Source organism: Myodes glareolus, chromosome 4 (assembly GCF_982192425.1).
Source record: "Myodes glareolus chromosome 4, mMyoGla1.1, whole genome shotgun sequence".
Taxonomy (NCBI): domain Eukaryota; kingdom Metazoa; phylum Chordata; class Mammalia; order Rodentia; family Cricetidae; genus Myodes; species Myodes glareolus.
In genome coordinates this window covers 104,428,038-104,443,307 of record NC_142029.1, presented here as the reverse complement: position 1 = coordinate 104,443,307, position 15,270 = coordinate 104,428,038, and the positions used below count along the sequence as shown (strand labels likewise).

General features: G+C 49.4%; 1 protein-coding gene across 8 annotated transcripts in view; it reads left to right on the top strand.

The window, feature by feature from the left end:
- Smarca4 (SWI/SNF related BAF chromatin remodeling complex subunit ATPase 4) overlaps window positions 1-11,116 on the top strand; it is a 98,053-nt gene extending 86,937 nt beyond the window's left edge. For 6 of the 8 annotated variants that reach the window (XM_085689836.2, XM_085689835.2, XM_085689834.2 and 3 more), the window contains 5 exons: window positions 7,381-7,489; window positions 7,609-7,710; window positions 8,432-8,564; window positions 8,663-8,805; window positions 10,683-11,116. In XM_085689836.2, coding sequence (XP_085545962.1) covers window positions 7,381-7,489; window positions 7,609-7,710; window positions 8,432-8,564; window positions 8,663-8,805; window positions 10,683-10,715 — 520 coding nt within the window. In that variant the 3' untranslated portion in view covers window positions 10,716-11,116. The remainder of the gene's footprint in view (window positions 1-7,380; window positions 7,490-7,608; window positions 7,711-8,431; window positions 8,565-8,662; window positions 8,806-10,682) is intronic. The other 2 variants (XM_085689837.2, XM_048446520.3) reach the window with 1 other exon arrangement.
- The last annotated feature ends 4,154 nt before the right edge of the window (window positions 11,117-15,270 follow it).

Genomic DNA, 15,270 nt, shown 5'->3' with positions numbered 1-15,270 from the left:
GAGAGAGGCTATGCTCTATGGGGGGGGGGGGGGGGACCCAAGCTGTGGGTTGTTGCCTGCCTGAGGTACTTCTGTGATTAAACCTGTCCTCCTGAGTAATGGAGCCATGCCCTAAGTCCTTAGGGAAAATGGGCCAAATTAGCTCTAGGATTTTCCATCCCCTAAGCCTTTGAATGACATCTGGGCTTGTAGCCTGTTGGTTCTAGGTTTGTGGCCAGCACCATCTGCTTAGCACCTGGCCCAGAAGCTGCAGCAGACTTTGGCAGATCAAGTGAGCCACGGCCAGGCTACAGACGGAGCTTGCTCTGCAGCTTGGAAGAGATTTGGCCTGCTTCCTTGTCTAGCTACCTAAGACTATGAACTCACCTTAGAATCTACCTGAAAAAGCTCCGCCTATTCTGGTAAGAAGGCAGATTCCATCTTGGGCTTCATGCCCTGGGCCAAACATTCCTACACCAAGGAAAGCAGGTGGCTGATAATAAGACCAGTGATCAGTTCATAGCTCACAGGCAAACAGGCAGGGCTGATAGATAAGGTACTGGATGGAGTCTGGAGCAGCTGGATCCTTTGCCCTCCTGCTCTGTTCCCTGCAGTCAGAAGCCTATGTCCCTGTGAAGGCCTTCTGTTCGGCGAAGGTCCCAGGTCCCATTTGCTAAGTCTCCACATATGGTGTCTAGGCCACCCTCTGTGGAATGAGCTCAGATCAGTCACTCCCCAGTCCGTATACTCTGCTAGTCCAGAATACCTCATCACCCTTTGGCTCCCGAGTTCCTGATGCCTCAGAAGAAGATTGAGGTGTCCTTTGACAGTGAAATTGCTCCAGTCACAGATGGAATGCTGACAAATTCAGTCTGGGCTGCTGTCACCCAGTACTGCAGACAGACCTTGGGCCTCCCTCATCTTGCCTCTAACCTCAGTCAGCTCACAGAGCCATGGCTCACCTTGTTGTCCCTTTGCTCTGCTTCCTAATTCTCAGATGCTTTCCTGGCGTAACTGTGCACCTGCCATCTCCTGTCCATTGTCCACTTGCCTTCACCAGTGCCATATTCAGGACCTTCATCAAATGAAGGTGTTGAAGTTGTGTCCAATATATTACTGAACTCCGTGGAAAGTCTTCCAGACTTCTTGAACCCTAAGCTCAGATTCCATTGTTAAAAACCAACATGATACCATAATAAGAACTTTGGTTCCAGGGCTGGTCTGTGTGTCTGAAGCTGGAGTATTTGCCTAGCATGCATAAGATCTTAGGTTCCATCCCAGCACCTGGAAGAGCACGCCTATAACCGCCAGCATTGAGGAAGTGAAGACAGAAGGATCAGAAGTGAATTCAGGGCCAGTTTGGGAAACATAAGACTGTCTTTAAAAGACTTGATTTGTCGCTTCTAGTGGCACACACCTTTAATCCTAGCACTTAGGGAGGCAGAGGCAGTTGGATCTCTAGGTTCGAGATGAGTTCCTGGACAGCCAGGGCAATACAGAGAAGCCTTATGTTGAAAAGTAAAAAGAAAAGACTTTGACAGTAGCTGTTCCTGAACGCCTGAGCTGGTGTGAGGAAGACCCTGCCCATATGGTGGCAGTACAGTCAAGGGCCCCACATAGGCTGCTGGCTCCCAAGAGGCCTGCAAACCAACTCAGAGTCCTCCCTGGCAGGACCTCAGTAACTGCACCCTGGGCCTAGACAGTGTCCCTCTCTGTAGTGATAAGATAGGACAATATCTTTTCTAGGAGTTGACACGGAGAATCAGAGTGGCAGCAGTGGTTCCATCCCAACCGTAACCGTTGCCCACATCGTCAGCTGTTAATAAAGCAATGGAACCCAACTGGGAAGCCATGGCCATGGCCCGCACTCTTATGTTTGTTGAAAGCAAGACTCTCCTAGCTCGTTCATGCCATCCAGACACAGGAAGGTTCAGGTTCCCCTTCCCTCAGTTCTCATCCTACAGAAGCATTCATTGGCATATCCCACAGAGAGGCATGAACAGGCACATGGTGTCTGCAGGGAGCTCTGCAGCGGATCTTCCTTTTGGTGAGGTGTTGTGCAAGGGACAGCGCAGGCTCCTCAGCCTCCTGTGCTCGTCTTGTCAGACTTGTGAGCAGCATGTTTTCAAAGTACATGTCTCTATCCAGTCTGATGCTAGACAGATGCCTATTCAGCAGGACAAAGAACACCTTGAAGAGAATGAAATGAGCCACACATCAAACAAGTGTTTGCAATAAGCGAGTTCAAGTCCCCTTCCCAGACAGATGAGCAAACCCAGGTTCTGACTGTCTGGAAAGCGTTACAGAGTGCTAGCAGCCTTCAAGATGGTGCTCAGCTTCACTGTGCACCCAGAAACATCAGTCGGACCATAGAGATGCCAGGCCATAGCCTCACTGCAGAATGGCTAAGGAAGAAAAAGAGCTGTCATAGCCCCGGGCCATCTATCTGCTGCGAACTTACTGCCTGGAAGGGTTTCCTATGACCAGGAGCTTCCTTTTCCAATATGTGTCCTCATTTTATTCCTATTGCTGTGATAAAACACCCTGAAGATACAGCTTAAGGGAGAAAGCAGCTTTGTAGCTCATCAGAGCAGGGACGTCAAAGCCATTTACTTCTGACATCCATTACATCTGGTCACCAGCAGGTCTCTGAATGCACACGTGCTCACTCTCACGCTTACAGTCTAGGAAATTTTCTGCATTGGAAGGGTCCAACTACTCAGTTAACACAGTCAAGAGTTTTCCACAGACATGCCCATCAGCCAACCCAATCCAGACAGCTCTGTTCGTTTGTTTGGTTTGGTTTTTTCAAGATTTCTTCTCTGCGTGCCCCTCAGTGTCTTGGAACTCATTCTGTAGATCAGAAGAGCCTCAAACTCAGAGATCCAACTGCCTCTGCCTCCTGAGTACTTGGATTAAAGATGTGTGCTGCCACCACCCTAGCAGCTGCTGTCTTCTTTTTTGTTTATTTTTGTTTTTGTGTGTTGATTTGTTGAGACGGGGTTTTTCTTTGTAACTCTGAGTGTGCTAGAACACTCTCTGTAGACCATGCTGGCCTCAAACTCAGATTTGCCTGCCTCTGACTCCTGAATGCACCACTGCCACCCAGTCCAGCTGCTGACTTCTTAATACCCAGTGGTGCGTCCCAGTGCCTGTTAGCAGTAGCAAGATTTGTCACTTGTGACTCTCAGCATGAAGCTACATCAATATAAGGAGAATAGACTCCGCTAATTCCATCCCCATCCCCAGAGCCACTCCAGGACACAGGGGTGGCAGGATCGTAGACTTCTGGGTGTAGCTCCATGGCTGAGCATTTGATTAGAATGTGTAAAGCATCATGAGAAATGTGTGGACGAAGCCAGCACCTCAGGCCTGAGGTTACATTTGTATCAAGGTGAGGTGCGTGATAGGCTTTCCTGGGGAGTCTTGAAGAGCTTGGAAGACTATTCAAGTGTGTGACAAGCTATGGTATGTTCACCTCTCGCTGGCTAAGAAGCTTGGCAAGTGGGCCCAGGGATGGAGAAGGATCCATCATGGTACTGTATCACAGTTGTGAAGTTTTAGCCCCCAAAGTATGATGGCATTGACTGTCCAAGAGGTCCTCACAGCAAGTGCCTTGCCTTACCTCTGCACGGCCCTAGGGTTCACTCATGTTTCTGAAAAGGGAAGGGGACTGTGGAGGCCCTCATTCCTCAAGGGGGTGCTGTTGCTCCTTGGGTTCTTGGGACATGCATCTATGTTTCCTTCCCAGGAAGAATCTTGTACCATCCATAGTCTGTCTGATCACAGTTGTCAATCTTCCAAATGGGTTTATAGCAGAGGACCAACGTCCACCTGCCCTACGTGCAGACAGAATGGCAGGTAGCACCAAGGCGTAGTATCACCATGTGAGGTTCCTGCACAAAGGGAAGTGTCTGCTTGCCTGGTGAGCTGCATGACTTAACTTGCTCAAAGCCAAATTTTCTATCCACATACAGCTGCCGTCAGCATCCTTCACTGCTCAGCACAGGATGCAAGGTGGGCTTGAGCTCCCTGCCAGCTGCTGTGTGGGAGACAGCTGACAGGACTAGCATGGACTGCACTGTCAGCAGTGCCAGAGCGCTGAGAGCTCGGCCTGGTGCTTTGAAGATTTCTAGAAGAGGTGGCACAATGGGCGGATCGCGGTGATTTTGAGGCCATCAGGGCTACATAGTGAGTTGCAGGCCACCCAGGGTATGTAGATGAAGGAACCTCAGAAACAAAAAAGAAATTTTACCAATTTCTTCTAGATAGTGGTTCCCAACCTGTGGGTTTTGACTTCTTTGGGGTCACATATTTACATTATGATTCATAACAGTGGCAAAATTACTGTTTTGAAGTAGCAACAAAATAGTTTCATGGTTTGGGATCACCACAGCATTAGGAACTGTATTAAAGGTCTCAGCTCTCGGAAGATGAGAACCAGTGCTCTAGAGGGGCAGCCACTCTCTGGGAATGCCATCTTCAGACCACAGGAGAATGGCTACAGCAGCTTTTGTCACCTGGCCTAGTTTCATTTCTATTAATGTGATAAAATGTCATGACAAGAAGCAACTAAGGAAGAAAGGGTGTCCTTAGGTCACAGTTCAGGGGCAATCTGTCGTCGTTGAGAAGGAAATCAAGACAGGAACTAGTCCCATCACAAGCACAGTCAAGAGCAGAAAGAAATAACACACGTCCTCTCTTCTGCTTCTCCATTCCTGCTCAGTTCAGGACTTTTCCCCAGGGAGTGATGCTGCCCACTTTAGGCTGGGGCTTCCTACATCAAATAGCACAGTCAAGGCAATCCCTCATAGGCATGCCCATGAGTCATCATCCAAAACCCATCATCAGGGAAACTGGAGGCAAGAGTCTCCAGAATTATGAAAGTGGCACTAAGTGGAGCTGAAGGGGAAATGACTGTTTCTAAATACTCAAGACTCTTCCTTCTGCTTTTGAGTCACTGAATTTAAAAATAAGGGAAGAAGCCAGGCAATGGTGGCGTACACCTTTAATCCCAGCACCTGGGAGGCAGAGGCAGGCGGGTTGCTGTGAGTTCAAGGCTAGCCTGGTCTACAAGCAAGTTACAGGACAGAGAAACCCTGTCTCAAAAAACCAAAAGAAGGGACAGAGGATGGAAGGAATAATGGCATAGCTCTTAAGCGAGCCTGCCACACTGGGGCCATCTTTTTTTTTATGGAGACAGGGTTTGCTGAGCTGTCCAGACTGGCCTTGAATTTCTGGGCCCCACCAACTTGGCAAGTCCTATTTGTGTCTGTGCCTACCAGTCTTCTGTTAGTGGGAAACAGTTCTTGCTAAGGAACATAGTTAAATGAATCCTTGCTGCACCAAGAAGGCTCTGCTTAGGAAATTCCACAGCAGGGTCAGTTGAGGAAACCTGACCAGTGCTCTTCCGTTGCAAAGAAGAAACTCCCACAGCAGGCATGTATGCAAGTGCAGGAAAGTAGACTAAGCCACATCCTTTGTCTGGAGACTACAGACAGGTCTGTCTTGGCTGGAGGGCATGTGCCATAACCTCCTTGAGGCCCATACACAGGGCTAGTACTGAAGATGTAGCCCTGAAGGAGATGGAAGCTGCTAGTTCTTAGATGTAGGCCAGGCGTGTCCGTATACCCCCACCCCACCTCCTTGCTGGATGGAGGAACAGAAGGGAACAAAGCGATGTTGTGGTACAGGGGCAGTTGCTCTGTAGGGCATCTGCCATGCAGGGACAGAGCATCCTCCTATTCTAGGGACTCTTATGTCTGTATCAGGGATTGTGATCTCCATGCACTGAGGGTTTTTCTTCTTCTCTTTGAGGTGCTGGAATGGAATCCAGGATCTTATGCATGCTAGGCAAATGCTCTACCAATGAGTTCCATCAGGCCTAGCCATTTAGAATTTTCTAAAACAAAACAAAACCTTTTTGTATTTTGATCATTTTCACTTCCTACCCCGCACACTAACTCATTATCTACCTCCACCTCCTAACTTTTTCTGCATTTTTTTATAACCCACCAAGTCCCATTTGTGCTGCCCATCGTCTTGTAGGTATGGGACATCCACTGGAGCGTGGCATTTGGTTTGTTGGTTGTTTTTTTGAGATAGGTTCTCACCATGTAGCCCTGGCTGGCTTGAAACTCAACATGTAGACTGGGCTAGCCTCAACTCAGAGATCCTCTTGCCTATGCCTGTTGAGCACTAGAATTTAAAGGTGTGCACCACCACTCCAGCCTATTGAATTTAGGGTTTTTAAAATGAGAAAGAGTTGAAGTTCAGGGTCGTTCTTGGCAATGCAGCAAGTTGGAGGGCCACCCTGGCTATTTGAAAAGAAGAAAGATAATGAAGGATAGAGGGGTGCTGGAGAGGTGGTCGTGGAGCTCAGTGCCACAGGGACTCTCTCCCCCCCTATAAATAACACTTGGCCCTGGGGGGCATGGTTTCCTCTGGCTTATCCTGCCACTTGGGAACTCTGAAGGGCTGGGTAACTGCCAGATGATTGGTGAGGGGGCAGGTGCATTCTGGCCCCTTACACCAGCCACACAGAGACCCTAGGGAGTCTGGTTCCCTCCCTCTGCTAGTGAGTGTGACCCATCTGCCCCCTTGGGCTCTCTGCACAGCCCCACTTGCCGTAGGGGCCACTAAGGTAAGCACTTCAGGAACAGGAGCCAGGACAGCAGGCAGACAGGGTGATGCTAAGCTGCATCTCACTCTTGTATGAAGCAACATTTGTCCCTTTGGTGAACCCAGGACACAGCTGTGCTCTTCCTCTTTTGTCCTGGGGTTTGTGCCATGTACTCTGAAGGCCTCTGGCTTGGTGCCACCCGCAGGAGAGACGCATGTGGGAATTGTGGCCTCAGGAAGGTCCCTGTAATACTCTCCGTGCTCAAGCATAGAATGAAAATTAAGGTGAAATGGGTGTGGTGGTGCATACTTCACTCTCAGCACTCAGGAGGCTGTCGGAGCTCTGAGTTAAAAGCCAGCCTGGTCTACAGAGTGCGACTGTTGATGGGAATGAGAGTGGCTTGGATGTGGGTACCCTGAGGGTGGCAGTATGACACTCCTTCAAGGGCTAGGCTTAGAGATGTCACCAGACTGCACATCCTGCCACTGGACCTGGTTATCCGCCAGGAATGTTTCAGCATTCAGAAGGCCTCAAACACTTAAATATCTGTCAGGTTAAACGGAGGGGTGCTCACCTTCAGTTGCAGCACTGGGGAGGAGGCAGGCTGCGATTTCTGAGTTTAAATCCAGCCTTGTCTGCATGATGAGACACTGCCTCAAAAAGATAAAAGAACTTCCCAGTCTTTAAATCCTCATCTCCTGTCCTTGTGTGATGGTACAATGTTTCTCTCGGGTGATGAACCAATGCCCGGGAATGACACACACCTTGTCCCCTTGCAGCAGTAGTGGAAGACAGCTCAGTGAGGTGTTCATCCAGCTTCCCTCACGCAAGGAGCTTCCTGAGTACTATGAGCTCATTCGAAAACCCGTGGACTTCAAGAAGATCAAGGTATGTGGGTGCCAAGATTCTGGGGCTCTGGGAGGACAGCCAGGTCAGCCCAGCAGTCACAGCATGGGCAGACAGGAAGTCATGGCTGCCCAGAGTAAGGCCTCCCTCCCTCCCCACAGGAACGCATCCGCAACCACAAGTATCGCAGCCTCAATGACCTGGAGAAGGATGTGATGCTGCTGTGCCAGAATGCTCAGACGTTCAACCTCGAGGGTTCCTTGGTGAGCACCCACATGGCCATTGTGCCACCTGCCCTTCATCCCCTTGCAAATAATGGGGTTTGAGCAGTTTGGTCTGCTCCGCTGCTACTGATAGCAGTATCCCTTTCCTTAGTAGTAAAGGGGTCACATGCAGCTGCCTCCCAGCCTTGTTGTCTGTCTTGCAGTTTATTTTTATTTTATATATGGGTGTTCCGCCTGTGTGGGTTTCTGTGCACTACATGTGTAACCGGCGCCTGCAGAAGAGAGAATCAGATCCACTGCTACAAGCGGTTGTGAGCCACACAGTGGATGCTGGGAACTGAGCCTGAGTCCTCTGCCAGAGCAGTGGTGCACTTAACCCTGAGTCATCTCTCCAGCCTGTGTTGCAGTTTTATATTTACTCCCGTTTACTCTCTTGAATGGCATACTGTGCCGTGAGTCTTTTCTGTAGGGAAATGCCTGGCAGTGGTTCCCATCTGCCTCTGGTAGGGAAGGGTGGCTTCAAGGAGATGGGTTTTGCTTTGTTAGGTCAAGGAAATACCATGCCAATAGGATTGTGTATTTCTAATATCATTCATCTTTGTAGACATCAGGGCCTTGAAAAGTAGAGTCAATGAGGGAGAAACTGACCAGTGCACAAGCCTCCCAGCCCTGGCATTTTGTCATCCAGGGAAGGGTTGTGGGGTGGCCTTGCTGAACAGCAGGGCTCCAGTAGAAAGTGACATGAGCCCTGTGTCCTCAGATCTACGAGGACTCCATTGTCCTGCAGTCTGTCTTCACCAGTGTGCGGCAGAAAATTGAGAAGGAGGATGACAGTGAAGGCGAAGAAAGTGAGGAGGAAGAGGAGGGCGAGGAGGAAGGCTCCGAGTCTGAGTGTGAGTAAGGGAGGGTCAGAGCTGCTGCAGCAGCTCACAGATGACCTGAGGTGCCAGCTGCTGCCTCACTTAACAGCTTACTTCCTTTGTCCCCTCAGCCCGCTCTGTCAAGGTAAAGATCAAACTGGGCCGGAAGGAGAAGGCCCAGGATCGGCTGAAGGGGGGCCGGCGGCGGCCAAGCCGGGGATCCCGGGCCAAGCCCGTTGTGAGCGACGACGACAGTGAGGAGGATCAGGAAGAGGTAAGGGCACTGCAGCCCGTAGGTAAGCCACACCCAATCAGGCCACTCTGCAGATGGGTAAACTGAGGCTCAGCATTCTGTAACCTTGAATGTTCTCATAGCCATGCCTAGCAGCTTACAGTACAGACCCAGTCCCATAGCACAGGCAACAGTGGTGTGCTTAGTTCTGTAGCACACAGGCTCCGGAGCAGGGGACTTTGGGTTTATGGTGAAGCCTGCAGAGCTGCCAGATAGAACAAGACAAGTCTATGTCTGAGGAGAGCCAGGATCACTAGAATTACTGGAGCCACCAGACAGGTGACAGCACATTGGAAGCCTTCCTGTTTTGTGAAGCCTTCTATGGAACACAGGCTGGGTCTTCAGGCTTCTGCCTTGGCTTATATGGGAGTTTCCACATAGGACCAGTGAGTTAAAAATAAAGAGGACTGGAAAGGTAGGAGCTATTCCAATTCAGATTCAATTCCCTGCACCCATGCAGGGGCTTCTAACCATCTATAATTCCAGTCCCCAGGGATCCAGTGTCCTCCTACAGTTTCTGTAGCCATGAGGCACACATGATACACAAACATACATGTGAATAAGACACTCATACACATATTTTAAAAATTAAAATGGAGCCACGCGATGGTGATACCTGCCTTTAATCCCATCTCTCGAGAGGCAGAAGCAGGTCAGATCTCTGAGATTGAGGCCAGCCTGATCTACAGAGTGAGTTCCAGGACAGCCGGGGCTTCAGAGAGAAACCCAGTCTTGAAAAACCAATAAAATGGGGAGGTTCTGCAAAGATGGCTCAGAGATTAAGAGTATTAACTGCTTGTGTAGAAAACCAGAATTCAGTTCCCAGCACTCGGGGGTGACTCAAGCGCCAGGGGTTCCCAGGCCTCTAACCTGAGTGCACATACTCAGGCCCACACACAGACACACACCTGAACATTACATATGAAAACAAGCCAGCTGTGGCGCTGTACCTTCAATCCCAGCAGTAAAGAGGCAGAGGCAGGCAGCCAAGATAGAGACCCTAACTCAAAAGAAAACAAAAACCAAGTCTTTCTTGTTTGTTTGTTTGTTCTTTTGTATTGATATTTTGGCTGCATGTGTGTGCGATGAATATCCGTGGTGATCATGGAGGTTAGAAGAAGGGCATTGGGTCCCCTGGAATTGGAGTTAGAAAATGCTGTGAGCCACCGTGTAGGTTCTGGAAACTGAACTCGGGTCCTCTGTAGGAACAGGCAGTTCTCTTAACCACTGAGCCATCTCTCCAGCCCTGAAGATAAATCTTAATAAAATAGTGACCGCAGCCTGGCGGTGGTGGCACACGCCTTTCATCGAGCACTCAGGAGGCAGAAGCAGGCAGATCTCTGTGAGTTCAAGACCAGCCTGGTCTACAAGACAGGCTCCAAAGCTACAGAGGAACCATGTCTCCAAAAAACATAAGTAAATAATAATGACTGCAGACATAGTGGTGTGCACCTGTGATCCCCGAACTTGGGAGGTAGAGGCAGGAGAATCAGGATCTCGTGGTTATCCTTGGCTGCATAGCAAGTTTGAGTCTGGTCTGAGCTGCATTAGACAAATACCAAAATAACCATCAGAAAACAGGACAAATGTTCATACTCAGAATAGCTATAATGGGCCGATTGCCTCTTGGAGCATTCCATAGTGGTCTATCCTTCACCCCCAAGCCAGTTTCTCTCCTATACAACAGGCTTACTGGTAACAGGGTTGCCATATTGCAGGGCAGGGCCCAAGTTTTAATGTTTTCTTTCTGCTGTATCAAGGTATTTTATTCCTTGGGATCTGAGATCCATAGGCTCTTCCCCAGCACTCAGGAGAGTGCCTAGGTGGCGGCCACTCAGACCTGTCCCCTATTCCTCCAGGACCGCTCAGGAAGTGGCAGCGAGGAGGACTGAAGCAGACATTCCGGAGTCCTGACCCCGAGGCGCACGTCCCAGCCAAGATGGAGTAGCCCTTAGCAGTGATGGGTAGCACCAGATGTAGTTTCGAACTTGGAGAACTGTACACATTCAATCTTCCACATTTATAGGCAGAGAAGAATAGGCCTGTCTGTTGGCCCTGGTCTGGCCTTGAGTCTCTACCAGCATTAACTGACTAGAGAGGGGACCTCTTGGAGGCACCATCCACCTCCCCGGGCCCCAGTCACTGTAGCTCAGCGTGGATGCATGCGCGTGCAGTCCACTCCTTGTACTGTATCTTCCTGGACAGAGCCGACTCTCCAGGAGGTTCGCAGGCCCCGCGGGTATGTCAGTGTCACTGGAGTCAGACAGTAATAAATTAAACCAATGACAAACCACTGCTGGCCTCTCTACTCCTTGTTGTTATAGTAGGGTCTGGATCACAGAGAACAAAGACCTTTGGTAACTGGGACCAGCTCATGGGCAAAGTAATGGCCATGTCAAAGGTGCAGGTTGGGGTTTGCATCCCTACCACCCACACCTACCAAGCAAGCCAAATCAGTGAGCTGTGGGTTCAAGTGAAAGCCTCCATCTCAATGTATATGGTGGAAATCAATCACAGAAGATGCCCAATGTCCATCTCTGGCCTGCATGTGCATATGAACACACACTAGCCATGTGCACATGCATACACGTTCTGCTCATATACACATCCATATGGGACAGTCCTTCGTTTGGACTGGGTAGATGGCACTATAGGCACAAGTGCCTGCAGCACAAAGTCCCTGTATCTTCAAAGCCACAGGCCAGGCCCCAGTCCAATCCAGCGTATTGTGCTCTAAGACAGTCTTGGAGAAGAGCCTCCATGCTCCTTCAGGCATGTGCCACAACCACTTGACTAAACACAAGTTTTTTTAATGGCATTTAAAATCTGAGTCTTGCTGGACCTGGTAACTCGGGCCTTTAATCCCAACATTTGGGAGGCAGAGGCAGGTGGATCTCTGTGAGCTTAAGGCCAGCCTGGTCTACAGAGTGAGTTCCAGGGCAGCTAGAACTCTGTCTCAAAAATCCAAAAATAAATAAACGAATGAATGAATAGAATCTGTTTATTCCCAGGAGACAGAGGCGGGTGGATCTCTGTGAGTTTGAAGTCAGCCTGATCTACAAAACAAGTTCCAGAACAGCTAGGGCTGCATAGAGAAACTCTGTCTCATAAAAAAAAATAATAAAATCTGGCTCCTGCTGGGCAACTCAATAAATAAGTAAATAAATAAATAAATAAAGCCTGTCTAAAAAAAGGTGTACATAACACACCAACACATGAGTATGATAATATCGTTCATTTTAAACAGCAGCACAAAGTGAGCTTGACAGGTTTTGTGTGACTTTGTGTTTCTCCCAGCAGAAGTCTGGAGCTGGCCCCTCTTCAGTGTCAGAACCAGCACCCATACATCCAGCTATCTTGTGGTCGGAAATGGCTGCCATTGTGCCATTGTCCAGCTGTTTAGAATGTATTCCAGCTGTTCACAAAGAGAATGGGCGCTCCCTCTCTTTTGTTGTTACTGTACACATCATTTTTCTATGCTGTTGACTACATAATTGAAATAGCCATTTTATGAGGCTGGGACCTGCCTCTTCTCATCTGAGGGTCAGTTAACTAGTGTTAGATTTACAAGGGAAATGACCCGGTACAGACACACATTGGCTTCAGTGTCATGTGCACTGCCAGGTGTCATGAAGACAAGGGTCAGAGCGCAGGCCTGCCTAGTCCCGAGCTGCCCTTTGCCTGAGGTTGGTGACAGCCCCTTCCAGCCCCTCCCCTGCTGGCCTGTGGTGGCCTTTCTCCTCTTCCCTGCTGGTCCCATTCAGTGCCTAAGCTGTCCAGATTCCAGCATGTAAGGGAGTCTGTCCGTTTCACAGGTAATACTTCTCTGAGACCACGAGATCCAGGCCTGCGTTTCAGGAGTGCTTGGGGTTGGAGTGCATCGGGGTTCTAGAGGAGGGGTACTGAATCTGGAAGGTGGAAATGTCTTAGGAAGAGGTGTGTCTTACACAGTGATCCTGGAACCATTTGTTGACACAACGAAGCACACCAGGCCAGTTGCTAGAAAAATAGCAGTGATGGGGAGTTGGTGTGTCACCTTCACCCCACATGTTCCACCGTGAAACTCACCCTCCACACTAGGACCACACATGGACCAGTATGCCATCCAGTGGGTAGAGCACTCACCTTTCCTTCCTGAAGGCCTGGTCTCCACTCAAGCGTTGCATAAAGTTGTCTTCAGACATCCAAGGGCACCTTAGTGCACACACCCAACAATCTTTCTTTAAAGCAAAGTTCCCAGCCAGGTAGTGGTGGCACACACCTTTAATCCCAGCATTTGGGATTACAAAGTGAGTTCCAGGACACTCAATGCACAGATAAACCCTGTCTCAAAAAAAAAAAGAGAGAGAGAAATTAAAAATAGTTGGTTTCTTTTTATTTATTTATTTGGTTTTTATAAACAGGGTTTTCTGTGTAGCCTCATCTGTCCTAGAACTAGCTCTGTAAATCAGGTTGGCCTCTTAACTCACAGAGATCCACCTGCCTCTGCCTCCCAAATGCTAGCTACTCTTTTCTAGAATATTCGTAGAGCTCCGTTCCCAGTACTACATCAAGTTGGTAACTTCAATTTAGATTCTCTCTCTGAACTCTACAAGGACGCACACAGAGACAAAGAGAAAGATCAAAGTAAGTCTTTAAATCCACAAACAAGGCTGGGTAGTGGTGGCTCACACCTAATAGGCAGGTGGATCTCTGTGAGTTTTGAGGCCAGCCTGGTCTCCAGAGCGAGTTCCAAAATAGCTAGAGCCACAGAGAGAAACCCTGTCTCAGAAAATCTAGAACAAACAAAGTGGCAACCCACCAGGGATTCTGATGTTTAGGTTTCAGGTTCTGATGACCTTCTTGCTCCTCTCAGGATCTCTCCCTCCCTGCCTCCCTCCCTCTCCCCCCTCTTCACTTTTGTGCTCACTTCTCTCCTTTCCCCTGTGAGTTTCTTTCATGGGACTCTAGATAAGAGCTGAGGCTTTGGCCTCTAGTGTTTGAAGGTCTGCTGGAGACCAGCACGGCACCGGCATGCTCAAGGGGTCTCACGCCTGGGCTAGCAAAGTAGCAAGGTGGGTAGAAGCCACTACACCAAGGTTGCACTGTGGCCATATCCAGCTCTGGATGGAACTGCATGAGCCAGTGGCCTTCTGGCCCTGCAGCCACATGGCTCACAAGCACACGCATGTCCATCTCGGGCTCCAGAGTGTTCCAGCCAGAACCATCACAGGCCATGGAGACAATAAAGCAGTATCTGACCCTGACCCAACAGCGCCCACTGGTGTCTAAGAGTTCTTATCCCTTCCTCTTCCTACTCTGACTCCTAACCAGCCCATTCGCTTCTTCCTTAGACCCCTCCTCCTGCTATCACCCCAGCTAGTATGTTCCCCAGAAACCACAGGAGGCACCTGAGTCACAGCAGGTTTCTCTTCAGCTCAGGAATCCTCAATGACTCCCACCTTAGTCTGGATAGGAGCCAACACCTGCCCCCACTTCCGGCTGTGGTTTACTAAGGTGGGCGTGGGTAGCACCAGAGCTCCACTTAGGGGAAATACAATTTATTCATTTTTTTCCCAGGAAAGGTCATACAGCAAGGTATATGTTAGGGCTTAGGACACCCCACTCTGGGCATTGTATTTTAGGACAGAGGGAAATTGACAGGCTTGTCTTTTCCCTTTAAGATTTTTCATCGAAGCAGGCAACTTGACAGTCTAAACATCACCTTGAGGACAAATCTCTGGGCTGGGCATGAGAGTTTCTAGATTAGGTTCACTAAGGTGACCTAACACTTACGTGGGTAGTACCACCCCATAGGCTGGGGTTCTAGGCTGACTAGAAAGGAGAAAGTGGGGCTGAGAGATGGCTCAGAGGTTAAGAACACTTGACTGTTCCAGAGGTCCTGAGTTCAATTCCCAGCAACCACATGGTGGTTCACAACCATCTGTAATAAGATCTGGTGCCCTCTTCTGACCTGCAGGGATACATGCAGGCAGATGTTGTATACATAATTAATAAATAAATCTTTAAAAAAAAAAGGAGAAAGTGGCTGAGAAGCAGCTCATCCCGCCTCTTGCTCCTGCCATCATGTCCTCCTGCCATCATGTCCTGTGTCCCCTCAATGGCACACTAGAATAAAACATCCCTAAATTGCCCTTGTCTGCATCCAGGCAGAAAGAGCTCCCTCAGCTCTCTGTAATGCTGAGCAAAAGCTCCCTGACCTCACAGGTCACAGACACATTCCGGGTACCCTCCCTGCCCCTATACCCTGAGTAAAAGTGTCTTCATCACCTCTGAGGCAGGATGCAGAAGAAAGCCAACCCTGAAATCACCTCCTTTGATCTCAGCTCCCTGAGGCCAGCCCCTCATCTCACAGGTTCCACAGGCTAAGATGCCGCCACACAAGCCTGGGGCCCATGTAAAGGTGGAAGGAGAGAACCGACTGCACCAAGTTGTCCCCTGACCTCC